This window comes from Peromyscus maniculatus, chromosome 4 (assembly GCF_049852395.1).
Source record: "Peromyscus maniculatus bairdii isolate BWxNUB_F1_BW_parent chromosome 4, HU_Pman_BW_mat_3.1, whole genome shotgun sequence".
In the NCBI taxonomy this organism is placed as follows: domain Eukaryota; kingdom Metazoa; phylum Chordata; class Mammalia; order Rodentia; family Cricetidae; genus Peromyscus; species Peromyscus maniculatus.
The window spans coordinates 106,591,352-106,618,342 of record NC_134855.1 but is presented as its reverse complement, the minus strand read 5'-3'; the positions used below and the strand labels follow the sequence as shown (position 1 = coordinate 106,618,342).

At 46.1% G+C, this 26,991-nt stretch overlaps 1 protein-coding gene across 1 annotated transcript in view; it reads right to left on the bottom strand.

Moving 5' to 3' along the window:
* Positions 1–26,991, bottom strand: part of Mertk (MER proto-oncogene, tyrosine kinase) — a 109,342-nt gene that overhangs the window by 60,985 nt on the left and 21,366 nt on the right. The window contains exons 2-4 of the mRNA XM_042276206.2: positions 22,089–22,494; positions 13,403–13,503; positions 11,395–11,568 (exon numbers count right to left, since the gene is read on the bottom strand). Coding sequence (XP_042132140.2) covers positions 11,395–11,568; positions 13,403–13,503; positions 22,089–22,494 — 681 coding nt within the window. The remainder of the gene's footprint in view (positions 1–11,394; positions 11,569–13,402; positions 13,504–22,088; positions 22,495–26,991) is intronic.

Sequence of the window (26,991 nt, the reverse complement as noted above, 5' to 3'; positions counted from 1 at the left end):
ACAGGCCACAACTTGCTCTTACCTATAAAGCTTATTTTGGATGTTGGAGAGATGTCTCAGTGGGCAGAGCATATACTACTCTCACAGAGGATCACGGTTTGGTTCCCACGTCAGGTAGCTCACAATTTTCTGCAACTTCTAGAGGATTCTATAGCCTCTTTGGGCATTTGGCTCACTTGTGCTCCCACATACAGACACATACATAATTACAAACAAACAAACAACAAACTTATTTAGTTTTCTTTGGTCTACTACACAGGGAATTTTCCATTCTGATATCTGAAAATTCTCAGCTTGTCACTAATGCACTGAACTTGAGAAATGAAAGGGTGAAAAAAAAACTGTCTACAGGAGAGCAGCAGTCATTAAGCCTAGGAAAGTTGTCTAGTATCGATACCTATGTGGCCAGGACTGGGACAGGGCTGCAGCCAAGTGGTCATTATGTGGCAGAGGATTGTGTTTGGAGAAGTTGTAACAGAAAAAAATAGCAACTCTGATCCCCCACCACCACCCCGACACACACACACACACACACACACACACACACACACACACACACACACACGCAGTGCAGGTAAATTCCTGTTACTTTCCACTCAGATGGAAGGCTCTCCCTGGTTTTTGAGTTTTCCTGACTAGGCCTGGCCCCTCAGTGGAAAAATCAACCCTGCATTTCTGTCCTATGACTCTCACAGTGACTTTCCCTTTCTTTGTAAAACATTACACCGAGAATGTGACAGATATTTACTTTTCTGAGATGGGGAGTATTTCCCTCACGCTGAAGGGAAATTCTAAAGTGGATTGCTTAATTCAATTTTCTTGACACTCTAAAGCACCTAGCACATCGGCTTCGGGCAGGAGCCACGTCTTTGTGTATTTGATCACTTCCTCTCAGGTGAACGATGAAACTGCTCCTGATTTGTATGGTGACTGAGCAAATAATGAGTTCTCTGAAAACGAGGATTTGATCTCACACCCCTTACTTGAATCTCTAAAGGATGCTTGGGAACGGACACTCCACAGGAGGGGGAGGGGCGTCCTTAGCTCGTCTGTTTGCTTCCTCCTAATTTTGTCAAGTGTGTGTAGTCTCTCAGTAATTCTGATGTCTACAATGCAAAGGTTTTCATGATTTGAACAGCTGAATAAAATGCAGTTGTAGAGAGCTTGGGAGCTGGTTAGAGTCTAGGACCTTGAGCATACCTAATCCCCAGACCCACCTGCAACATTTTGATATCGACATCAGCCACTGAAATCACCCTTCCTCCAGGAGTGGAAATTTTCCACCACGATTTTCTACTTCTCCCAGGAAGTCTATTCTAACAGCATCCATGTGTGTGCTTGAAAATCTTTGAAAAATTACCTTATGATTTGCTTCATTTTGGATTGATTGTACTTATAGTCAGGATGTAACTAATTAGTATAAATAATTCCATTTTTCTTTTGTCAATGATGAGGATGACACCCAAGACTTCATGCATGGTTGACATGCTACATTTCTCCCACCCCCCAACAATGTATCTCCTTTGCCAGATCAAATTGGAATTCTTTGTGCATGTAGCCTAAAAAGTCCTTAACCCCGAGACAAAGTACCACAGCTGCCGTTCCCAGAGTCGGGTCCAGACTTGTAGAGATCCCAGGCACACTTGCCCTCAAAAGTTGGCTTATTCTCATGATAACAATGTTGCTTTCCTTTTCATGCTCATTATCTCATGAATGTATGAAGGAATTTTCCAGAGGCTGATGATCATACAATGATGTCACAGGTTACTGGTCAGTGGAACATGGGCTTGGGCATCTCTGTCTTAAAATTTTTCCATTGTACTTTCTAATTCAGTAACCAGAAAAGCATAACTAGTATAAAAATGGTTTTAAGACTTAAAGGGACCCTGACACCAAAGTCTTTGAAAGCCGATGTCCCCCTGAGATTCTGGGGGAAGGTGGGCGGAGGCACCAACTTCTGGAAAAGGAAGGAAGAACTTAGAGACAAAAGGCAGGTGGGAAAGAACAACAAACAAACAAACAAACAAACAACCCTGTGTGGCATCTGTCCGGCTTTGATCTTAGGAAAGAGAATGCACACAGATGAGGAGCAAGGCACAGTGTGGGGTCCATTCTGCCACTGCCCATGTGACAGCCAGGCCTCTGGTTGTGAGGCTGCAACATTCCTCTTACCCTCCTGATCTCCCTGAGGTGTCTCCCCATCCTACCAGCTCCCAAGAGCCGGCAATACTTGGCTCTCATTTAGAAAAATTAAGTTTGGGCTCCATCAGAAGACACAGGGGTTCTACTAATTCATTCATTAATTCATTTGTTTTAGGTACAGCAGATGTCTGCAGGCTAGTACCTATCATTTGATTTCAATTATTCTTAACAAAACTTTTAGGAAACATGCATGGCGCATGAACTACAAAATATCACTTTCCAAGCTGAGCAATCCAATATTTCATTGGAAATCCAGTATTTCATTGCAGCTCCCTTGAAGGAGGACAACCACCTCACTGTTCCATCCTCAAAAGCAGACTAGTGTTTAAAGTGAAGCTGGCCACCACGGGACTTAATTTTAGATCAAGCAGGAAGTCATCCTCTTTGTATTTTTTTTTTCAAAGTGTACACAAGGTCAGAAAAACAGTTTGTAGCGGATGTCTCCACAGCACAAGGCACCCACACCAAATTGGGACTTCAGAGTCGGGCTCCAGCGCTGTTCCATATGGACAGGTGCTTGATGGCCACAAGCCAGAGAGACGAAAGCAGACAGACGTGGAAACCCATCCAAACAAAGGCAACTTTCTCCAAAACTAGATCAGCACTTACAGCTCCAGAGGTACCCCGACTCCACCCCACAAGGTGTTCCCCCTCCGTAGGCCAGGGACAGAACCAGGCCTCACTCACTGTAGGCAAGTACTCTACCACAGAACCACACCCTCACCCTGTATAACTTTTTCCTTAGGTTTTTGGTTTCGTGGCACTAACTTCCCAAGTCGTCTTGTTTATACGGCCAGGCTATGTAGAGTGACTGTAGGAAAAGCCAGCTCCTACTCCCTTGCTTGGTTACCCCAGTGGACGAACAGTAGCCACCAGGTTGGAATAGAGCTGGATGTTGTGTTTATAGCCCAAACCCTTGTGGTTTTCCTGGGAGAAAATCATGAGCGGCTCTCAGATCCCCGCCCTCCCTCCTCCCTCAGATCCTGAGTGCTCAGGGTGCAGGCTCCACAGAGCCTGAGACCTCTCGCCCTGGGTTCCTGTGAGTCTCCTCCCCAAGCCCCAGGAAGGCGTCTGCACCCCTGTTGTTCCCCCTCTCACCACCCCATTTGAGAAATCGCAGTCTGTGACCCAGACCTGAGATATTTTAAGGAACTTTGAGGAACAAGATGTTCCCTTGAGGGAAGGGCAATCACAGTTGCTGAGGAAGCAACTTCCAGGAGTGTAGTCAGGCCGAGTCTCTGAGCTCCGGATTAAGCAACGCAGAAATTTAATGAAGCAAACAATCCTGCTTTGTCATCCCCCCCCCCCCCCCCCCCCGCCAGTGTCTGTCTTTCTACCAGAGACAACACACAGAACACACCTCATGGGTAAAATGGCTCATTACCTTGGAGCTCAGTCTGCCCTGGTTTCATTCATTCATAAATACTGAGTACTCACTATGTAACAGGCATTTCTCCCTCAGGAGCCTGGGATGTCTTTAAGAATAAAAACCAAGATTCCTGTCCCTCAGAGTTCACATTCCCCAAGAGCAAAATGAAGCATTGGACCTGACAGAGAAGTTGAAGGCTGTGTCAGAAGGTGACAGGTACCAGGGACACCAAGAGGACTGGATGGTATGGGAGGGTGGGGTGCAGGCTCTGATTTTCAGTGGGGGGGTGGAGGGGTGGGTGGAGGGGTGGGGGTGAGGGTGAGAGTGGGGGTGGGTGTTTCAGGTGACTCTTTGAGAAATGGCCTCAGGGGAAATACCTAGCTAGGGTGAGGGAATGGAGCTTGCTGTTCCGGGTCAGCCTGGGGAATCCCTAGCAAATAAACAGGTGAGAGGCTTTTATGGGAGAGGCACCAGGCGGCGGCGGTGGTGGTGGTGGTGGTGGTGGTGGTGGTGGTGGTGCACGCCTTTAATCCCAGCATTCTGGAGGCAGAAGCAGGTGGCTCTCCATGAGTTTGAGGCCAGCCTGAACTACAGAGTGAATTCCGAGACAGCCATGAATATACACAGAGAAACCTTGTCTCTAAAAAAACCGAAACAAACAAACAAAAAAACAGAGGCATGGGAAGCCTGGAACTCTCCAGGAGGACTGGCAGGATTGCTGCAGGATTGTTGCAGCTGCCCTGTAGAGAAGACTTTAAACAAGTTTTGGAATAGTTCCAACTTTATTCCCGATTACAAAATAGGCATTAAAAATGGGACGAGAGTCAGAGCAAATCTTTAGGGCAAGCACTACAAGAACTAGGAACTCATTTGTATAAATTCTCACTGTCACGGTTATCACAATAAATACTAGTAACTATATCCAGCTAACGAAAACAAAAGCTAGTTTAGCTATCTGCTAGTTATGCAGTTAAACTTACAATTAGTGTTTTTCTAAAGTTCTATTTTTATTTGCATGTACGTGTCTGTTGGAGTGTATGTTCCCTGTGTGTGGGTGCCCATGGAGTCTAGAAGAAGACATTGAATCTCTTGGATTTCAGGAGTTACAGGTGGTTTGTGAGCCATCTGATACCAGTGCTCCGAACCCAACTCCAGTCCTCTGCAAAAGCAACAAGCACTCGCAACCGCCAAATCATCTCTTCAGTACAGGGGATCCAACGCCCTCTTTTGGCCACCATGGATACTGCATGCACATATACAACTCATATACTCACAAATAAGTCAAATTAAATTTAAAAAGTTGTGTAAGTTGTCCATGGACGAAAAACAAGATGTCATCAACCTATATGCTGATGCCAGAGGCCATATTCAATTACCTACAATGCATTCCGCCGTAAACATCAGGCAGGAAAGTTCTTTGTAGGCTCCATTATTCGGAGTCGCCCAAGATAAAAGTCATTTATTCATTCGTTATTTCTGATGCTTAGGATTTTATTTTCTGATTTTGAGACAGAGTCTCAGTGGCCCAGGATGGTCTTGAACTCATCATATAGCTGATGATGACTTTAAATGTCTGATCCCCTTGCCCTGCATCACAAAGGCTAGGGTTCAGGCATGCACCTACATACTTGGTTTCTTCCATGCTGGAGGTCAACCTGGGGTCTCATATGTGCCAGACAAGCACTCTGCCTACTGAGTTACACCCTCAGCCCTGTGCTGGGCACTTTCTTTGTTTGTTTTACAGTGTGAAAGCAGAAACCGGGCCTTCTGTGTGGTAGGCAAACTCTCTACCACTGAACCTTCTGACTGCTTCTTTAAAAGGGAAAAAAATTCAGATCGAAATAATTTTAGATTCACAACAAGTTGCAAAAATAGCGCCAAGTTCCTGCACCCTCCCCGCCACCACCTCTCCATGATAAATATTTCATTCAGTCACAGCACCAGGACGAAAACCAGGAGGTGACTTTGGTACAATGCTAGTCACTAACATCAACCTTACATCCTCCTCCCTGCCCCCGGGGGTGGGTAGGTGGATAGTATAATGCTATGAAATTTTAATCACAGGTACAGATTTGTGCCCACAAAATTGTTCCACCACTGAAAAAGGACTCCCCCATGGGAACATCATAGCCTAAGAGAAGCGATGGACAGACCTGATCTGTTTTCCACCATGGTAATTTTGCACTTGGGGAAGGTGATTTCAGTGGAATCAGACCCCAAGCAACCTTTGAGGCTGGCTTTGTGCCCACAGAAGAACGGCCTCAGACACAGGGCCTTTTCTCCTGTTTGACACAGGACAGCTTTTACATCACCAAGTTTGGTGGGGAGGGATTGTGACAAGAGGAGAAAAGTGCCAGGAGTGGAACCATATCCCCGCAATCCCATCTTCTCCAGAGATGAGGCCTGCCCTGAGGGAGAGCCTGTCTGCAGCAAACATGCTCACTCAAAGCAGTCCAAACTACCAGGGCCATGCAAACCACCTCCTTGTTGGACACTTCCTTAGTAGAATGATAGGAAAAGTTAGTGTCCAAGATTTTACTTTTTGAAGACAGGATCTCATGTAGCCCAGGCTACCTCCAACTCACTACACACTCAAGAATGACCTTGAATTTATGACCTTCCTACTTCCCAGTCCTTGAGGTTAAACATTCATTTGTTCAGTGGTTCATTCATCCATTCATGGAGGAGATAGGGCTACACTAGCTAATAATTCTCACAGAACCATTATTTGGGATAATAGCCTCCCTTGGAGACCTGATGAGTAGATGGTTGTGACTGAACTCGAAGCAAAGGCACAGATGTTAGAGGGGCTGTGAGTACCCAGAGCAGGGCATTCAGGGAGGAGCAGAGAGCTGGGGGGGGGGGCAAAAGATGAATGGGGTGTACCAGAAAGACAAGAAGAAGGAAGCAGCTGGGACAGAATGGCCCATGCGGGAAGCCAGGCAAGATGGCCCATTGCACTCATGGACTTGCTGAGGCTCATGAGATCCCATGAGTAGGTGACACCACTTCAGATGTGGGAGGACAAAGGTCAAAGGGGAGTCCTGAGGGATAGGGGACATCACCAGTAAAATGCTAGGCTTCAACCGGCTTGGACCGGAAGGTCCTGCCTGGAGAGAGACGCTCTGCCTTTAAGGAGAAGCTGGCAAGGCCCAGAAGGACTCACTGTGTAGGGCAGGCTGGGGGTGGGGATGGGGGTGCAGAGGACAGAGGGACAGGAATGCAGGGTCACAGGATGCAAGGGTAACAGTGCTGGCAAGGAACCAGGGAAATATGAAGTAAGGGAATCACCGTGGAAAAGCCCAGGGGAAGGGGGCTGGACTGACATTTGAGAAAACTGTGCAGACTTGATGGCTGACTGCTGGACAGCGGAGGGGAAGTCATTTGGGTCGATTTCCGGCTTCTGACTGGGATGTATTACTACCTCAAGAGGCCGCCACTGTTGGGCATCAGCTAAGCCGCATCCGCTATCAACCATATCAAAATATTGTAGGAGGGGCCAGACATGTGGACCAGGGTTTAAGACCACGAGTGACTCTTGTAGAAGATCCAGATTCAGCTCCCAGCATCCACATAGTGGCTCACGGCCATCTGTAACTCCAGTTCTAAGCTATCAGATCCCTTCTATGACCTCCATGGGCACTAGGCACGCACGTGGTATACACATATGCATGCAGGCAACATACTCATGCACAAAAAAAAAAAAAAATTTAAATGAGTCTTAAAAATATTGTAAGATTCTGAGATGGTAAGCACCTTATATTGTCCCCTCCTGCACAAGGAAGAACCAGGGTAGCAGGTGGATGGCTGTATTTTTGAGACAATTTTAAGTTGGTCAAATTGACTTACATGTAAATCTGACATGTTATTGTGATATAATCAACATGGATCCTAGAAAAAGTTTAAAAACAAGGGGTTGGAGCATTGCTCAATGATACCGTATATGGTTAGCATGTACAAGAGTTTCATAACTAGGAGCATCCCCTACCCCTCCTAGAAAAAAACATTTTCTCACCGAAAAGAAAAGAGAAAGAGAGAAAAGTAAGAATGCACTCTTCCAACCTTTCACAACCAGAATTCCTTGAGCAATATAGCATACCATAGTCATTTAGAAACTAGGTGGGAAATGCTGACTTGGCAGCTTAAATAGGGGTCCTTCATTTACAGACACATCGGTCTCTGCTCTGGAAACTGTAGAAGAGCTGGTGAAACCCAAGTCGTCTATAAAATGTTAGAGAGACTTCCCATTGTCATTGACTTTCTGGTCCCTGATGGAAGGTGAGGTTATTAGATGTTTATAGTTTTGAAGGGACGCTCTTATAATATGGCACTGGTAGTTTTAGTTCCTGCTCCCAGAAATCCAAAGAGGTAAATCAGATAAGGTACCCACACACACATAGTCTGCAGGGAGTATGTTTCCAGACTTCCAATGTAGGCCTGAAATCTCAGTGCCAGACTCCAGAAATATGTGATTTTCCTAGACACAGATGCTTCTGACAAAGTTTAGTTTATAAACTAGGTACACTAAAAGATCAACAATGTGAGCTACTAATAAAATAGAACAATCCCCAAGATATACTGTAATAAAAATTATGGGAATATATTTTCTCTTATTTCTGGAATTTTCTCCCAAATAGAATTTTTGGACCACAGAAAGTGAAATCTCAGATGAGGGGGACGACTGTATTATGAGAGGTGAGAGACTCTGCTAGCCAAACTGGCCAATAAGAAAGGGTAGATAGCCCAGTTATCAAGTGCCGGGAGCAGAAGCCTGAGGACTTGATTCAGTCGCCGGCACCTATGTAAAAGAAAAAAGCCGGAAGAGGTGGTGTATAACTGGAGTCTCGGTGCCAGCAGAGAGACAGGAGGAGCTCCAGGTTTGCTGACCAGGCAGTCCAGCCAAATCCACAGACATCAGGTTCAGTGAGAGACCCTTCTCAAAAAATAAGGTAGAGAGTGATTGAGAAAGGCACCTGATGTCAATCTGTGCCCTCCACATGCTTGCTTATGCACATGCAGACACACATTAAAAAAAAAAATTGGCAACAAATAAAATCTGAATGCTGTATGCACATGGCACGGGGTATGTGACTTTGTGCTTTACCAGAAAGGCCAGAAATTGGCAAGATCTTTTTGGAAAGAGATTAGAATTTTCAAACTTTAATATATGTCTACCTTTTCCTTCAATCTCCTTTTAGCTATTGGATACAGATGATTTAACACACACACACACACACACACACACACACACACACACACACACACGCTCTAGAAATTAAAACAGTATGTTTGAGGGAATACATATGTTACTAAAGCTGTTCCACAATGCACATATATATATCAAAACACCATACTCTACATTATTAATGCATATAATATTTTTATCAACTAAAAACTAAAATGTTACCAGGCATGGAGGCACACACCTTTAATCCCAGGACCTGGGAGGCAGAGGCAGGCGGGTCTTTGTGAGTTCAAGGCCAGCCTGGTCTACAGAGAGAGTTCCAGGACAGCCATGGCTACACAGAGAAACCTGGTCTCAAACAACAACAAAAAAATTAAATAAAGTGTTGAGGTCAGGGGTTGGTTTGGCAGGTTTGAACCTGCTGCTAAGCCTGATGACCTAAGTCCAATCCCTAAAGCTTACATGGTGTGGAAGGAGAAAACCTACAAGCTGTCCTCTGACCTCTACATGTACACACACAAGCCTCCCACAAACTGATGTAAAGAGAATTTTAAATTAAATATATAATATCCATATTTTACAAAATTAATCTTAGTATTTCTGGGTGTGGTGTCAGGCTTGTGATCACAGCACCTGCTAGGTAAATGCAGGTGGATGATCAGCAGTGCAGGGACAGCCTGGGCTATACAGCAAGTTTGAGGACAGCCTGGGTTACGTGAAGCCAGATCTCAAAATAATAGCAATAATAAAGTGTTTCGTTAGTGGACTTTGGAGCCATCACCCCACAGAGAGGGTATTACTTTGAATTTATTTGAACACTCAAGTTCTTCAGGTATCATCTATTCCTTGGAGAAACTCAAAGAAAACTTAGATGAAGGTAGAGAACCCTGTATCACCTATCCCACAGTCAGGGGTGACAGAGGGGCCTCAGAGACAATGCCTGGGGCTGGAATTCACTTGCCTCAGCTCCAGAGATCACTGAAATTCCGCTTACGATGGCATGCAGTGGTGCGTAAAAATACAAAGTTAGCCTGGTTCTCAGTGAACATGCTAAGAAAGGAGACTGGGAGTCAACACGTTAAGCCCTGATATGTGCAATGAAGGACGCACACACAAATGACTGGGAGTCAAGCAAAGAGTGAAGAGAAGCTCTTAAGAAGTGATGTATGAGTGTGTCATAGGGCAAAGGGCAGATGGGAAAGCACTGTACACAGAAGGGTGCAAAGGTTCAGAGCAGGAAGAAATACGATGTGTCTGAAGAAATGCAATCAACTCATTGTGAATGGTGCTTAATGAGCACAGATAGAGAGAGGACTGGGTGCAGGGTAGAGAACTGGGCAGGGGCCAGAGCATCAGGACTGATGGGCAAGGCCAGGAAGGATTCTGGGTGATAGTCTAGATCAATGGGAAGCCACTGTTTCCCATGATGGGGTTTCATCAGATGGGTGGCATGAGCTGCTGTTGAGGGCAGAGAGATGTGGTGACAGGCCAGCAGCAGTGGTTTTGGCAAGACCTGATGGTGATGTGAACCACAGTGCCCGAAGCAGAGATGGATAAAGGCAGATTGTGCTGTGCTGTAGACGCAGAGTTCACCAAAGTGCTGATGCTTTCAGTGTGAGAAACGAGGAGAGAGAGGGGTGTTCTTTCCATGATAGTATTTGGTAAGAGGACTTCTGGGGCAGAAGACTGAGAGGAATCAAGAGTTGCATTTTAAACCGCCTACACACGCAACAAGTAGAAAAGGCAAGGCTGTGGCTGGTCACAGAGGCTGGCAGCTCAGGAGAGAGGGTAGGGCCCGAGATGTAAAGCTCCAGGCTGTCGTGCCACAGAGAGCATTGAAGCTGGCCAAGGAACTCAGCCAGGAGGGTGTGTCTTGGAGGAAACGAAGCTGGGCCAGGACCGAGCTGGGCACCCGATGTTCAGAACTGGCCCAGCCACAAAGGAGATGCAATGAAGAGGGAAGAAAGCCAGGATCATGTGCTTTTTAAAAGTCTACCACCGAGAGCTCAAGCCTAGCACTGCCTTGGGCACACAGCAGATCCTCTTGAACATTTGCTGAATGCATGAGGAAGGAAGAAGGGATGGAGTGTGGCCACATTGTCAGACGGAGCTCAAAGAGGCGATTGGAGGGGCAACAGAGGAGCCCATTGGCTTTAGCGGCACAGGAAGCTTCAGGAGCGTTGCTGACAGGAACCAGCCCAAGAGCAGGAACAAAGCCAAGACATTCTGGTTTGGATGGAGATCAAGATGGTCATGGAATGTCAATTCACCAGCAAACCCTCAGTGACTCACAAGCTTCCTGCCACAGTGCCCCGTGAGCGATACACTTTCTTGGCATCCAACCTCAATTAGGTTTTTACTTTAGTGTTTCCACAGGGCTAATTCCTGCCACGGTGCCACGGAGGTGTGAGCAGGGCTCTGGATGCCTAGGCTGGATCTGGCCAGGTAGGCAACTGTACATCCCCCCTCCCTTCCAATATACTTAATCCCCCTATTACTCCCACACCTGTTTCTGTCCTTCTTGATGGACCACTGTTGGGTTGTAGGAAACATCATCAAAGTTTTACCACCTTCTGCTGTTGGGGGGGGGGGTAAATGAATGAATAAATACATGCATGAGCATGATGCTCAGACTTACCAGGTACAGTTAGGACGGATGGGGACCTTTCTGGTTTTTCATTAACACGGCTGCTGTTTTGGACCCAGAAGATGTTGATGGGCTCAGGTGGACCAACAGCCTGGCAGGTGAGGTTGAAGGCTGTGTTTCTGGTGACATTCAAACTCTCGGGCTGCTTAATAAAGTAAGGAAGTCCTGCAGAGAAAGATGGGAGCAGAGTACGTCTTAACCAGAAGCAGCACCTTTGAAGACAGGGATGGGGGTTTCCTTGGCTCTGAAATAGCCAGTTGTCACCTCCCAGTAGAGTAAGAAAGAGTGCAGGAATTCTTGACTACCAGTTTTCCCCAGCCAGCTTTCTAGGACACTTTTTCTAGGGACTGTGTGTAGTGATTCATCTGCTTTGGCCAGAAGGGAATACACAGCCAGTTTTTAAATCAGGTGTTGCTCAACGGCCTGGCACTGGTCGGCAGGTTGGCAGTATTTCTCATCAAAACAAACCGAATGAGGCTGGAGAGATGGCTAGCAGTTAAGAGCACTTCTGCTCTTCCAGAGGACCTAAGTTCATCCCGGGACCCACATCAGCAGCTTGCTACTATCTGGAACTCCAGCACAAGAGGATCCAGCATCCTCTTCCAGCCTCTGAGATCCACTCCACCCCACATACACACAGCATACATTCACATAAGAACACATACATAAAAAAAAAATCTAAAAAATAACAGAGTGAAAACAAAGCTATACGACAGGTGTGTCCAAGTTTTGAGGGAACTCTGTGGTGTGTGTGACTTTCAGATGGGTGATGGATTTTAAAACCTGTGCACTTGAGACTATGGGTCTACGAGGTTCAGCTGTAAGGCATGCATAAGGCCCTGGGTTCAATGCTCTAAGTACTGTGAGTGAGTACACACACACACACACACACACACACACACACACACACACACACACACACACAATTTCATGTGTTTGTGTAAAACTGAAGAGTTTACAAGAGGCACCCACTTGAACACAGTTCTATAGTTATAATCTCTGAATCTACTGAAACTCCAAAATCTGACCCACAAGGGAGCCTGGAAATTTTCAGAGAAAGCCAATGATTACTGGTTTGGACTGTGTACCCAGTTTTAGCAGGGCAAGCTGGCTGGCCTTGACACTTAAACCACGGGTTTTATAAACTCATGTCTTACAAATCTGGTTCCACATGGAATAATAGGATTCTTTCTTCCCCGTTTCAAAGCTTTCAAGATTGAGACTTTTCCCAACTTGTCCATTTTTCATGGGACCCTGACAAGTAAATTGTCTTCTAAATATCGTATTTTACGAAATTAATTCCAAATGTAGGCGCTGCCCTCCTGTCGACTGGTGCTCACATAACCCAGGCACCAGCTGTCTAACCTGGGAAAGCCAAGGTCCTTAGGATATTCATCTGAGGGGCTTTTCCTTGACTCTTCCCCTCCACACTCACCCATTCACTGACTCCCCGCTTTGTCCCTCCTCCTCCTCCTCCTCCTCCTCCTCCTCCTCCTCCTCCTCCTCCTCCTCTCAAGCCCTCTACAGTGTTACTGGGCATCAAGTTCATGTTCACAAGAGGATGGGCACCAGAAAAGCCTTTTAGTGGGAGCGGGATGTAGAAAGTATAATAGAGACAGAAGAAAAGAGCGGTGATGAATGGTGACCGGGCTGCCAAGGGCATCTTGGAAAGTGGTACCTCAGGGGTGGAGAGCATCACTCAGGTGGGACACATGCTTAGCATGTGCAATGCCCCGGGCATGCACATGTATGTACACACACACACACAGAGAGAGAGAGAGAGAGAGAGAGAGAGAGAGAGAGAGAGAAACTGAATCTATCACATCATTATCCAAAGTTTTGAAAAGAGGATTCTCTTGTAAAATTCCAACACTAGTGGATCCACAAAGTTTACAGAGTTATAAACAGGCAGGCCACACCCTGCATGTCACACAGGAAACACTTCGATGCAGGCTCTAAAGAATACCTGGGCAGCAGGGTATCCCGGCTTTGAGCTCACCTTGAACTTCGACGTATATGGGCTCGGATACGATTTCTTTGTCGTTCACCTTCATCTTACAGAAATACGACCCGTTGTCTGAGCGCTGCACACTGGTTATGCTTCAGAGAAAAACACAGAGAGAAATTTACAACGATTGTCTTTGAGTCCCTGTTACAGAAGCAGAAGATCCTTCAATACACTTACGTGCTAAGACGGTTAATGCGTCACCATGGCTAGGCCACGGTGCTTGGTTGTCTAGATGCTGCTCTAAGGATATCTTTCAGAGGCCATGAACATTTAACTTGGTAACCTTTGAGTAAAACAGATTATCCGTCCCAGCATGCATCTCGTCTAATCAGGTGCAGACTGAGGTCCCCTGAGAAAGCTCAATGTTAGTTTTCCATGGGTCGCCAACCAACACTCTGCTGGTTTCAGATTTTTTTTTTAGTACTTATTACAGTGTGAATTCATTGAAACTCTCTCTCTCATTCCCTCACATACAAGCATGAACACACTCACGTGGGCGCTCGGGCATACCTATCTCCTCTTGCGTATATAGCTCTTTGAGTCCCTGCTCAAACACTCTCCGGTGTCTTGCGTTCCTCAGTGAACTCTAAACCAAGGCTTTGGTGTTTCCTTTAAGACATTTTGGAAATCTGAGGAGTTTTTGGCAGTCTCAATGACTAAGGGGTTCCATAGATTTCAGGGTCCTGGGCAATTGTTCTATATCCCAAATGACCTTCTGAAACTGGGTCCTGATTCTAGTTTGCATGGTCTCCAGGTATTTCACACGGGTTTAATGATCACCTAATTGCCTACAACTGCAACCACTGTGAAAGCGGAGGCCTGGTATCCTCCTCTTGTCTAGTTTAGAACTTTCTGGTGCCTGAGTCGTCTTTTCTTTTCTTTTTTTTTTTTTTAGATCTCTCCCTCCCTCCCTCCCTCTCCCTCCCTTCCTTCCTCTCCCTCCTTCCCTTCCTCTCCCTCCCTCTCCCTCTCTCTCCCCCCCCCCACCCCGTGTGTGTGTGTGTGTGTGTGTGTGTGTGTGTGTGTGTGTGTGTGTGTGTGTGTAGTGTGCTCTCATGTGCGCAGATGCCTACAGGGGCCCAAAGAGGCATCCGACTCCCTGGAGCTGAACTCCCTGGAGCTGGGGTTACAGGTGGTTGTAAGTTCCCTAACACGAGTGATGGGAACTGAACTCAGTGCTCTTAATCACTGAGCTACCTCTTACCCTCACCTCAGTCACCATTCTGGAAGGTCAGTCACCGACAGCATCACTGCATTTGCTCAGGCACAAGTTTCGTGCTCAGGTCAGGGGATAAGGGACACGTGACTAGCTCTTTTTTTCCCTTCTCCTGGGCTGGTCCGGCCAGCACTGGTACACAGAAATCTGCCTTAGTTTGTTATCAGTCAGTTTAGCTTTGCTTCTGCTCCAGCTGGAACACTTAGAGAATATCTGATCCATCTGGCCCAGTGCTGCGTGCCTGTGATCCCAGCACTCTGGAGGCTGAGGCAGGAGGATTATGAGTTTGAGGTCGGCATGGGCTCACTTCAAGAGCTTGTCACAAAACAAAACAAAACAAAACAAAACAAAACAAAACAAAACAAAACAAAACAAAACAAAAAACAAAACAGGCAGCTTTGGCTACCCTTGCCTTCTTTCTACCTCTGCACTCTGTTTACAAACAGAAAGTTATACAGCACACATAAAAGCTGCACTGGGAGCAAGCAAAATGGTTCAGAGTGTAAACGTGCTTGCTGCCAAGCCTGAGGACCTGAGTTCAATCCCCAGGACCCATAGTTTGGAAAGAGAGCACTGACTCCTGCGAAGTTCCTTTGGAGTACCTTGCAAACTAATATTCAACTTGCATATTCAAGAACCGGAGCTAAGGGCTTCACAAAGCCCAGGAAGCTGTGTGTGTGTGGGGGGGGGGGCCGCTCCGCGCTGGCCTAAGCCCAAGTAACAGTTCAGGCACGTACTTGGACTGGAGGAATCAGACTGTGATAAATGTCCTGGAGCACGCTGACTCAACAGGCCAGGAAAATCTAGCCTACAAATAAAAAAGGGGACACTCAAAACACAAGCCATGACCCCAAGTTCACCTTCAGCCACTCACGTCAGGAAGGGGTTAGCAATCTGTTCCTGGACGGCGTCTAGACCATTTACCTGTTACTGTAAGAGCTAACTTGGACATCTGTATCAAGTCTTTCCAGGAAAGGCAGGTTGTGGGGTGGGACCAAGGAGAGGAATGGCTATTCCCAATACCCTCCCCTCCCAGCTGAATCAGGAAGCCGGGGTTCTGTGGAAGCAATATCTGAGCTCAAAATAACAAACCTAGGGGACCGGACAACTAAAGGGAGTTGAGGAAAGGATATGGGAAGAGGAAGAGGAAAGAATCTAATTGTCCCAGAGCTGTGCTGTAGGCCTGTCGTAATCAGGCCCCCGAATGGGCGGCCCAGAATGAGAGAATAGCCACACCGAGGGCCTTCCACCAGAAATGCTGTATCAAGTCAGAGTCCAGATCATAAAGGTTCCAGAGGGAGGGTGAGGCCACCTCTGGTGACCTGGGTCCCCACCACACGGAGCAAGAGCAACTAGGAAATGTGTTCAATGACTTCAGAACTACAAGGAATTGTTTTCCTTTTTTGGTTCTGTATCTAAATAAAGCATCTTGAGGTCGGGGTGGGGGAAAGATCTTTTCAGGCATGTGAGTCTCAGAGGTCAACAGAGGAAGGAAAACCCACGTGAGAGGGGGACCTGGGCCCCGGAAGTAGAAGTGAGGGAACAATGGGGGTCCTCACTGCCCGCGATGGCAGGAGGTGATGCAGCAGGACCCAGACCTGGAGGGTATCCTGTCCAGACTGAGGTGGGAGCCAGGGCAGGAATCTTGCTCCGGGGAGGAGGGGCACACTTCTAACAGTTTCATGACCGTGAGAGGAAGAAAGACAGGGCTTTCTTTCCGAATTGGAGGAAGAATGAATAGTTGAAAATTTGAAACTCTTAAGCCAGTTAGCAAGAAAAAAAATGAGAAATAAAAAAAGCAGAATACACTCACAGCACAGTACGTGATCCAGCTAGCTAGGAACACAACTTCCATACCCACACACACACAAAAAAAAAAAACCCTGGGTATTGATTTTACCACAAATAAATACTTCATCGGCACACCATCGTGGGGATGGGCACGCATGCAAACACGCACAGGACGGCACGTGGACTGGAGAACTCTGGGAAGATGCCTAAGGGCTCAGCTCCTCATGAGCAGGGACTAGGGGCAGGGATGAAGAAGAATGATTTAAAGAGTTGGAATGCATTGCTTCAATATTTCTTCCATTGTATGTACTTATTTTGTATCCAAGTATATGTGTGGTATATATGTATGTGTGTGTATGTGTGTGTGTGTGTGGTGTGTGTGTGTGTGTGTGTGTGTGTGCGTTTGTGTATGTGTGTGTGTGTGTGTGTGTGTGTGTGTGCCACAGTGCATAAGTGGGAGTCAGAGGACAACTTTGGGAAGCTGGTTCTCGCCTTCACCCGTGTGGGTTCCTGGGACTGAACTCAGGTCACCAGACTTGGTGGCAGGGACCCTTGTCCACTGAGCCATCTCTACCCTAGTTTTTTTTTTTCCCCTGTAGTAAATTTAATGAGGCCATATGAAATATCATCTACATTCAATGCTTGGCCAGATGATCAGTTAACTACAAAATATTTCCTACATGCTAATGAATATATGTAAAATTATGCATAATTTACTATTTTGTATATGTAGCTTTACTAATCACTACTTTTTCTCAGTTATGGTTTAGTATATTTGGTATTTAGGTCTATCTAGCATATATTTTGTTAATCTTATTCCTCAATATGTTTGTGGGTATTACTTTAAATAATATATTTTAATTTTTTTAAATTTATAATTGTTCATGACTGCTTTAAAAAAATGTTATGGGGCTAGTCAGATGTAGCCCTGATATAGAACACTAGCAGAGGAAACCCCAGACCCTGGGTTCTAGCTCTAGCATGCATCTCCCACCCAAGGCATGAAAATCCCATCAGCTTTTGACATAGAAACATCTGGACCAAGAGGCAGAATGAAATGATACAGACTGAGCCATAGTGTCTAGACAGGAACCACCTGGCCACAGCTGCGGGGCTGGCACCGGAGAAGCCCAGGCCCCAGGGCAGTGGTGGCTGGACTGGCCCCAGGATATTCTCCAAGCATCCAGCATCTCTGTCCCTCAGCATAGCGATGCTGGGCTGGCACACGGGGAAATGTCTCACAAGGAGCAGTTAAACTCTCAAGTCTTCTTCAAAGAAGTACAAAGAAGCAAAGGTACTATATGATTCTGTATAAACGGGATGTTTGGAGCGGTCGAACTTGTAGACAGAGAAGGTGGAACACCCGTTACTGCTGGGATGGGGCACGTGGGGCACGGACCATGGCGCAGGCAGGGAGGGTCACATGGTCGTGTGAACGTGCTTATTACTGCTGCTCTTCACACATGCAAAGGGCTTAAGTGGTGACTTAGCATTTTACCAAATACAAAGGCAAAAAGAAAATACAGTTCATGAATCAATGCAAAGAGCCACTGACAAGCTTCTTCTCGCTTCCATCTGGTGCTGAGAGGGTGTCATGGACAACCAAGTGAAGAGACTGAGCGAAGGTCCTGTGGTTAATAATAACTTTGCCCATGGTAGTCTGGCTAAAGGAGCTATGTTCTTACTTTCTGGATGTCTGCTCATATTTGATTCCCTTTCCTTCCCTTTTTCTGACAAAGCTTTGCTCTGTGGCCCGGGCAGACCTCCAACTTGAGATCCTCCTGCCTCAGCCTCTGAACTGCTGAGATTACAGGCATGCTCTTGCCATGTCCCCTTTGATTCCTCTTTCTTCTTAAAGTATCATCATCATCATCATCATCATCATCATTATGATATGTATAGGTGTTTTGCCAGCACGTACACCTGTATATCACATGCATGCCTGGTGTCCATGGAGGCCAGTCAGAGCCCCTGGAACCGGAGTAAGAGACGTGGGGCACGTACCATGTAGGTGCTGGGAACTGAACTGTGCTCTTAACTGCTGAGTCATCTCTCCAGTCCCTTGATTGCATTTTAATTGCCACCAAGAGCAGTGAGATAAAAGAAGGGACAACAGGTCGGGTGGCAGCAGTGCACGCCTTTAATCTCAGCACTCAGGAGGCAGAGGCAGGCTGATCTCTGTGAGTTCAAGGCCAGCCTGGGCTATAGAGTTTGTTCCAGGAAAGGCACAAAGCTACACAGAGAAACCCTATCTCAAAAAAAAAAAAAAAAAAAAAAAAAAAAAAAAAAAAAAAGAAGGGACAACAGAAACTGGGGCCAGGAAAGGCCAAGTGTAGGTGAGTTTGGCTCAGAGTCTATGAACGCCCACCCCAAATACAGCAGGGACCTGCCCAGAGATGGAGGCATGGATCATCCTAAGTAGATTAGGCTGGTGGCCAGCAAGCCCCAGGGGTCTTCCTATTTCTGCCTCCCTAGCACTGGAACTTCACATGCGTGCCAACACGGTCAGCTTGTTCAAGGTGTCCGTTCTGTGTATCAAACTCAGGTCCTTATGGCAAGTACTTTACCTACTGAGCCATCCCCCAGGCCTAAACGACCACATCCTTAGGGCCAGCATCATGGGGTCCAAGCCCATCACTATGGAAAGAAAGCCAGGGAACTGTGGCTGCTGACCCATCATCACACAGATGGCTATAACAGCAGGGTTGTGCTCTCTTCAAGTGACATCTGACCTATGTGACCCTTCTGTTTCTTTAGGCCATTAAACACCCCCACTGTGCGCTTATTAAATGTGTTCCTTTTCTCTTTGTAAGCTTTGTTTATGTAAAACATCTGCTTTCTGTAGTGGATGCAGAAAAAAAAAATACAGTCAGATAGCCTGTGTGACCCCTGTATGAGAAGAACAGCTTGATACACCTCGCTAGAATAAAATGAACCAAGAGAATCATAGAAGTCTGTTCTCCCTGAAACAGAGCACACCTAGTGGAAATACTGACAAACTCAATTCTGACGTCAGGTCTGTGGGAAGGGACTGTGAGGTGGCTTTTCTGAAAAGGAAGCAAAAGTGATTCACCTAAAGGCAATGACACATATGGATGGGGCCAAGTGTCAGGTCAGATCACTGAAAGTGAAAACATCAGACCAAAGAGAGCTCCACTCCAGAGCGCGGGGAGGCAAAAGGTCTCGCTCCCACTCGGGGTAATTCGCGCCTCATTTTGAGCTTTTGGGTACAACAGGCCAAGTCAGTTCTTCAGTTGCAACCCATGAAGATAGAACCCTTCAGTTAAAAGAAGGCAATCAGAATGTATGTTATCAGAGGCCAGAAATGGGGGACAGGTAGAAGAAAAAGAGGCTGGATCCAGGAACCAAAGTTTGATAAAAGGAATAAATACATAGCCAAATGTATTCCTGTGGAGCTATCCTGAGCTCCACAGGACAGTGGGATAGCTGTCATGTGCAACAACCTGCGATATATTTTATGAAGATCTAGAAGAGACGAGCTCTAAACAATAAGGAGGAGGAAATACTAATTACCTTGATTCCATCAGTGCATGGTGTACATACCACAAGTACCTCATTAATATGCATGATGAATACATGTTAATAAAAACAAAAACCGGGGAATAACTAAGGAGGTGGAAGAGCAAAATCTCAGAGTCCACAACCTCTGAAATAGGATGGCTCAACTTTTGGGAGAACAGACTATTCCAGATATATGTCCTGCCTTGGCTGATCACAGTTACCCCTAACTCACCAAACCTTACCTTTGCAAAACGGAAGGACTGTGGAAAGTGTGGCTGACATCAGAAAGGCTTCCTCTAATGGCTGATGAGAGCAGATGCAGAGACCCACACCAAAACATTAGGCAAAGCTTGGGGAATCTTGAAGTAGAGGGGGAGGGAGGATTGTAGGAGCCAGAGGGGGTGGAGGACACCACAAGAACACATCCCACAGAATCAATTAACCAGGGCTCACGGGGGCTCACACAGACTGAAGGGGCAATCACGGAGCCTGCATGGGTCTGTGCGAGGTCTTCTATACATGTGCTGTGGTTTAGCTTGCAGTTTTTGTGGGACTCCTAACAGTGGGAGAGGGGGTGTCTCTGACTCTTTTGCCTGCTCTTGGGACCCTCTTCTTCTGGGTTGCCTGGTCCAGCCTTGATATGAGGGTTTGTAGCTAGTCTTATTGCATCTTGTCATGCCATGCTCAGTTGATCCCTAGGAGGCCTGCTCTTTTCTGATGAGAAATGGAGGAGCAGTGGATCTGGGGGAGAGGAGAGGTGGGCGGCGTCGATTGGGAAGAGCAGAGGGAGGAGAGGCTGTATTGTATGAGGGAAGGATAATTTAAAAAGAAAAAGAAAGTGTGGCTGAGAGTCTGTCTCATTCTCTTTCCTTCTGCCTCTCTGGGCACAAGCTGCACTGGTGCCCAAACCACCAGCAGCAGAAAGGCAGGCGATGGGGACACAGGGGGTGACCCTGAGTGAATCAAAGGGCTGGGACAGCCACACTGTTTTAAAGTCCGCATAACCACAGGTAACACTGATATTGTATGTGTGCGCATGCATGTGCGTGTGTGTGCACGTGCGTGCGTGCGTGCGTCCGTGCGTGCGTGCGTGTGTGTGTGTGTGTGTGTGTGTGTGTGTGTGTGTGTGACAAGTAGGCTATGCTGGTTTGGTCAGTCAGACGAAGGTAGCCACCTGCCTCTGCCTCCCCAGAACTGGAATCCATCATCTCATCTCCCACTGAGGACTGAATTTAGGTCCTCATGTTTATAAGGCAAGCACTTTACCAACTGAGCCCTCTCTCCAACAGCTGATCTCTTTTCATAATCCTTTAAAAAGCTACTTTCCTGGGGCTGCAGAGATGGCTTAGCAGTTAAGGGAACATGCTGCTCCTGCAGAGGTCTGGTGTTCAGTTCCAGGATCCACATGGTGTTCCACAACTGTCTGTAACTCCAGTTCCAGAGGATCTAACACCCTCTTCTAGCCTCTGAAGGCACCAGACATATACAGAATGCACATCCATACACACACACACACACACACACACTAAAGTAATAAATAATTTTTAAAATAAACAAACAAAAAACACTAACCACTTTCTCAATCCAGCCCTGTAACCTTAGCATGTAGGTGATCAGGAATTTAAGACCAGCCTTGGTTTGGCTACACGGTAAGTCTGAGTTCAGCCTGAACTACATGAGAGCCTGTCTCCAAAAAAGGCCCACTTTCTCTTGGGTTAGGGTATAACTCAGAGGTAGAATGTATGCTTAGCATGTTCAAGGTTCAAGATTCTATCCCCAGAACTGACAATGAACAAACACACACACTCTCAAACATACTTACACGTTCACACACACTCACAAACACAAATATACCCCCTTCCATCCACACTGTTTTCCACTTCCTGGTAGCTCTTGGAGCTAAGGTGTACTTAATACTGACTGTAGATGAGTTGGGAACAGCCCTTTAAACTCTCAGAGTGTGTGTTAGCCAGCAGTTACCATGGGGCAAGCTCATTTAAAAGAAATCAACAACACAGTCAGGTTAGTATTTATCCACACTCTAAAGGGATCAAGGCTTCTCAAATAAAACAAGGCTGATTTTTCCTTAAGGGTTCTGCTTTCGGGATGGCATTAGCACAATGACATTTAGAAAGAAAGGACACATACCTGAACAATGCAATGATTGACACCCCTTCCTCGTCAGGATAAAACTGTGTGATCGAATGATGTGCCCCAAGCAATTCCTTTCCATCTTTCCACCATGTAATGCCAGCTGTTTCTTGGTACGTGTTAGGAATATTGATTGAGCAATTAAATTTGACATTTTTATGTTCCGAAAGTATTATGTGTCCAATTGTGTGATTAAAGGCAACAGGAGGTAGAAGCTTTGATGCTGCAGAGGTCACCTGGGGAGTGGCTGTGTGTGCAGGAAGTGATCTCCGAGTCCGGGATGGTGACAGCTGGTACCCACTGGAGTGAGGAGAGAGTGGCCTGTGGTCCGCTGGTAGGTTCCCTGCTATAGGTCCTGGGGGAAGTTGATCTGGCTTGGTTTCTTCTGCCTTTTCAGCAATGGCTGCAAAACAGAATATTAGAGTTTTAGCCTCTAAAACGATGAAGAAGAATTTCCACTTCTTAGGTGGAGCAGAACATCCTCAGTGACCTCAGAAAAGAAGAACAAGAAGCTGAGTGTAAAGGCACACCCTTGTCATCCAAGCACTTGTGAGGCCTGTAATCGGACAAGGCAGGAGGGTCAAGAGCTCAAGGCCAGCCTGGGTTCCACAGTGAAAGTCTGTCTGGACAGAATCAGGAGCTGGCGTGTAGCTCAGTGGGAGAATGCCCATGTAGCATGCACAAGTCCCCCATTCCAATCCCTAGCACCTCACCAGAAGGAAGACGGGGAGAACTTGCCTATCTGCACCCCCGACAGCCATCCCCACTTACCAACCTGTACATCTGTCTACGTGCCTCCCTCTGAAAAGTACTGTGAAAAAAGATTCCAGGGCTGGCGAGACGGCTCAGTGGGCCAGGGAGCTTGCTGCCAAGCCCATTGACCTGAGTTCCATCCCCAGAACCTACAGAGTGGAAGGAGAGAATCGACCCCTGTAAGCTGCCCTCTGACCCCACGTGTGTATGGCAGGATGTGCACACTGCCCACCCCCCATATACACACACCAAGTATATAATTTTTAAAAAATAAAGTTTCTTTAACAACTTTTTTTTTTTCAAATGCTGACTCACTCCAAGTTCTATATACATAACAGGAGAAAGAGACAGCTGTAAGAGAGCCTATGATCACCTTTCTCATGACCCATCTGCTCGGTCAGACGACCAGGCTAAAAACCCTGAAATGGCTCCTGCAGGGCACAAAGAGACAGGTTTCCAAGTTTTGTGTCCAACAGGGAAAGCTCCCTTATGCTACCAGACTTGGAGTTTCCAGCAAATGCATGCCTGCTTGAATGAGCCAAGAAATGTTTTCATTTCATCTGGAGCGCAAGCATTTCTAAAAATAGAGGCTCATATTCCCTGTACTTGTAGCGTCTTTAAGTGGCATTCTGGGATCACACATTTTCTGCTGGTTGCTGTTCATTCAAATATGTTGGCAGTGAATGGTTGGGGCAAGTGAGGAAGGCAGATACAGGCCCAGCATTCTATGCTTTGGCTTAGTGTCTTGCAGTGACCTGGAGTCCCCAGCCCTGTTAAGAGGCTGTACCTCCTGCTTACACGGTATGCTACTTAACTCACTGAGATGGCTTGATGAGTTAAGTCACTTGCTGCCAAGCTTGACAACCTGAGTTCAGTCCCAGTGACATCCATAAGAGGAGGAGCGAACTGATTTCAAATTGTCCTTTGACCTCCACATATACACACAAAAGAAATAAATGTGATTTAGAAATTAAAAAAAAAAAGCAGGAAAACCTTAAACCAGATTAATGGTGCACGCATTTAATCCCAGCACTCAGGAGGTAGAGGCAGGTAGGTCTATGTGAATTTGAGGCAAGTCTGATCCATATAGCAAGTTCTAGGCTACATGGTGAGACTCTATCTTGAAAGAAAAAGAGACACAGGGATGGGGGAAGAGAGGAGAGGAGGGGAGGAGAGGGGGAGGAGGAAAGGGGAGGAGAGGGGAGGGGAGGAGAGGAGGGGAGAGGAGAGGAGAGGAGAGGAGAGGAGAGGAGAGGAGAGGAGAGGAGAGGAGAGGAGAGGAGAGGAGAGGAAGAAGGAAGAACACAGGATACTGTGGTGGTTTGGATGATAATGACCCCCATAGGCTCATCTATTTGACTATGTGGTTCCCAGTTGGTGGAAGAGTTTGGAAAGGATTAGGAGCTGTGGCCTTGTTAGAGGAGGTGTGTCACTAGGGGTAGGCTCTACCTTCTGCTTGTAGATAAAGATGTAGGCTCTCAGCTACTGCTCCAGCTCCATGCCTGCCTGCCTGCTGCCATGCTCTTCATCTTTCTGGTTGTGGAATCACCCTCTGAACTTTAAGCCTCAAATAAACTTTCTTCCATAAGTTGCCTTGGTCATGGTGTCTTATAGCATCAATAGAAAAGTAATACAGACACCCAATTAAGCTTGAATTTTACAAATAGCATTTCATATGAAATGTCCAGCCAGACTACACCAATTGGATATCCTATACCAAATGGTCAGCCCTGAAGACATACAGTACAAACTGAGCAGGTTGCATTTATATATTTAGGAACACACACACACACACACACACACACACACACACACACACACACACACACACACTATAATAACAAAGAAGAAAACAGTCCATGAGTTTGAAAGAAAACAAGGAGGGATAAGTAGGAGGGAGGGTTTTGGAGAACAGAAAGGAAAGAGAGAAATAGTGTAATTACATTATAATCTCAAAAATTAAAGAAATAACTCTTAAAAAACAATATGGTCAAAATATACATGTGGAAAAAATTAATTAAAAGGAGAAATAGCACCCACACCCACAGGAAGACATTTAAGATGCTGATGAGACAATGTGATATGAAGTTGTGTAGAACTGATATAGAAGAAACTTAAATTATAAAATTAGAAAGAATTACCTATAGAGTTGCTTAGGAGACATTAAGTCACACAAGTGGAATTTAACTCAAGAAGTGCTGCCTTTAAAATACCCCAAAACACCCAAAGCTAAGTAACAGGCTAACCAGGCCTGCTGGAGATAAGTGAAATCTAGGGTGCTAGGATGTAAATGTTTACTCCCCAGGATTGACTAGCCATTAGGCTCTGATTCCCACGACAAAGGAGACAGCACTGATTTATGACATCCTTTAGGTCCTGATTCCCATACCAAAGACACACCTCTAACAGACATGGTGTGTGTGTGTGGGGGGGGGGAGGTGTGGGGTCACAACCATCATTAAGTCTCCTTTACTCTTATCAAGAAAAAAAAACCATAATTCTTCGAGGTGGGCAAGCTAACCCTGGGTAAAAACTATTTGAAAAAGAACAACACTGGTGTACTTGAAATAAGTCTGGGAATATGAAATGTCTTTGCTGTATAAATCTCTCATCTGCCTAAGAGGCCGGACTTACAGTCTCCTGCCTCCACTTAAACCATCTGGAGTGTAACCTGGGGCCTGGACCGGGAAAGGAGATTTAAGGATGACAACGTACATAAGATGCATAAGCTTGAGGTGTATCTAAGCTAACCAAATCTTCAGTTGGGGCTGACTCTTACTGGGTATTAGCCCAGTCGGCCTAAAGTAGAGAGCTTTGCCTTAACTAATCTCTAAGTGTGTGGAGTGATTCCTCATTGGGAAGACTCACTGGAGTGATTCCTCATTCCACATTCCTCAGTCCCAAATTTCTTACTTTTATCTATTTTTTAAACTTTTATATGTATGGATGTTTTGCCTACTGTACATCTGTGCATGCAGTGCCTGTGGGAAGCCAGAAGTAGGTGTCAGATCTTCAGGAACTGGAGTTGCAGACAGTTGTGAGCCACCATGTGGGTGCTGGGAAACAAACCCAGGTCCTCTGAAGAACAGCCAGTGCTCTTAACCCCTAAGCCATCTCTCCAGGCCCTCATTTCTATAACAGAAATACATGTCACAGTATGCTTAAGAAAGTCCACTCTATGTAGATGACCCCCAAAAGCTGGCATTATGTGACCAAAAAAAAAAAAAAAAAAAAAAAACCAACCATCTTGTGTACGATGTGGCCATGGCTGTGGCCATCTGAGCTTCTAAATTTTCTTCTTGCTCCAGCATTTCCAGCTCAGTTTCCTTTCTTGGGAATTTATCATTTTCTAATAAACTGTCCCTACTTTCTGCTGCCATCCAAGTGTCTCTAATTCCTTGTTCTGGGACCTAAGAACCAGGAAGCCTTCAGGAGGTACCCACTGAACCCTGATATCCACTAATATCAAAAGGCTCTCTACTGTTCCTTAGCTTGAAATCTTCATAGGTGTAGGAACGACACAGGGCTTCCTGGATGAGCTGGCGGCTAGCTGTGAACCTATTCATCTAGACAGATCAGCGTGTCACAATGAGAGGGATAATCCATAGGACCCTAGACAAGGGGACCGTCTTCTGTCCTACATACAGCCAAGCCAAAAAGCTTCATTCACAAGTCGGGCCCATGCTCTACGTAGTCACTGGGTTCCATCCATTCCTGCTCTGATATGGCTGTTTTCTGTGGCCATGCATTTCTGGGTGTTTAGCTCATGCCTACAGACCTCCTCGAGGATGCTCTGTTTATCTCTGTAACTTTTGAGGAAAAGAATTAGAAAGAATCCGAATATTTCAATCAAAAGGATGATAGTATGCCCATGTGCTCTTTGTGTAGTATCAGGGGGTCCTTGAGACCCATACTTTATTTCCAACAACTTGGGGGCTCATCCAGGATGCTAATTCTATCCAAGAAGTCCAGAATCAGGTCATTGGAGAAATGTGTCCCACGGCCCCATTGCAGTGGCCCTATAGCTTGGGCATTTGGTAGTCCCTAGATTGTAATGATCCTGAGACAGGAAAGTCAGCCACAAAAGAGCCCAAGAGCAAAGGCCACAGGTCAAAGTAAAAAAAGTCAAGTACTGCCTTAGTGGTTG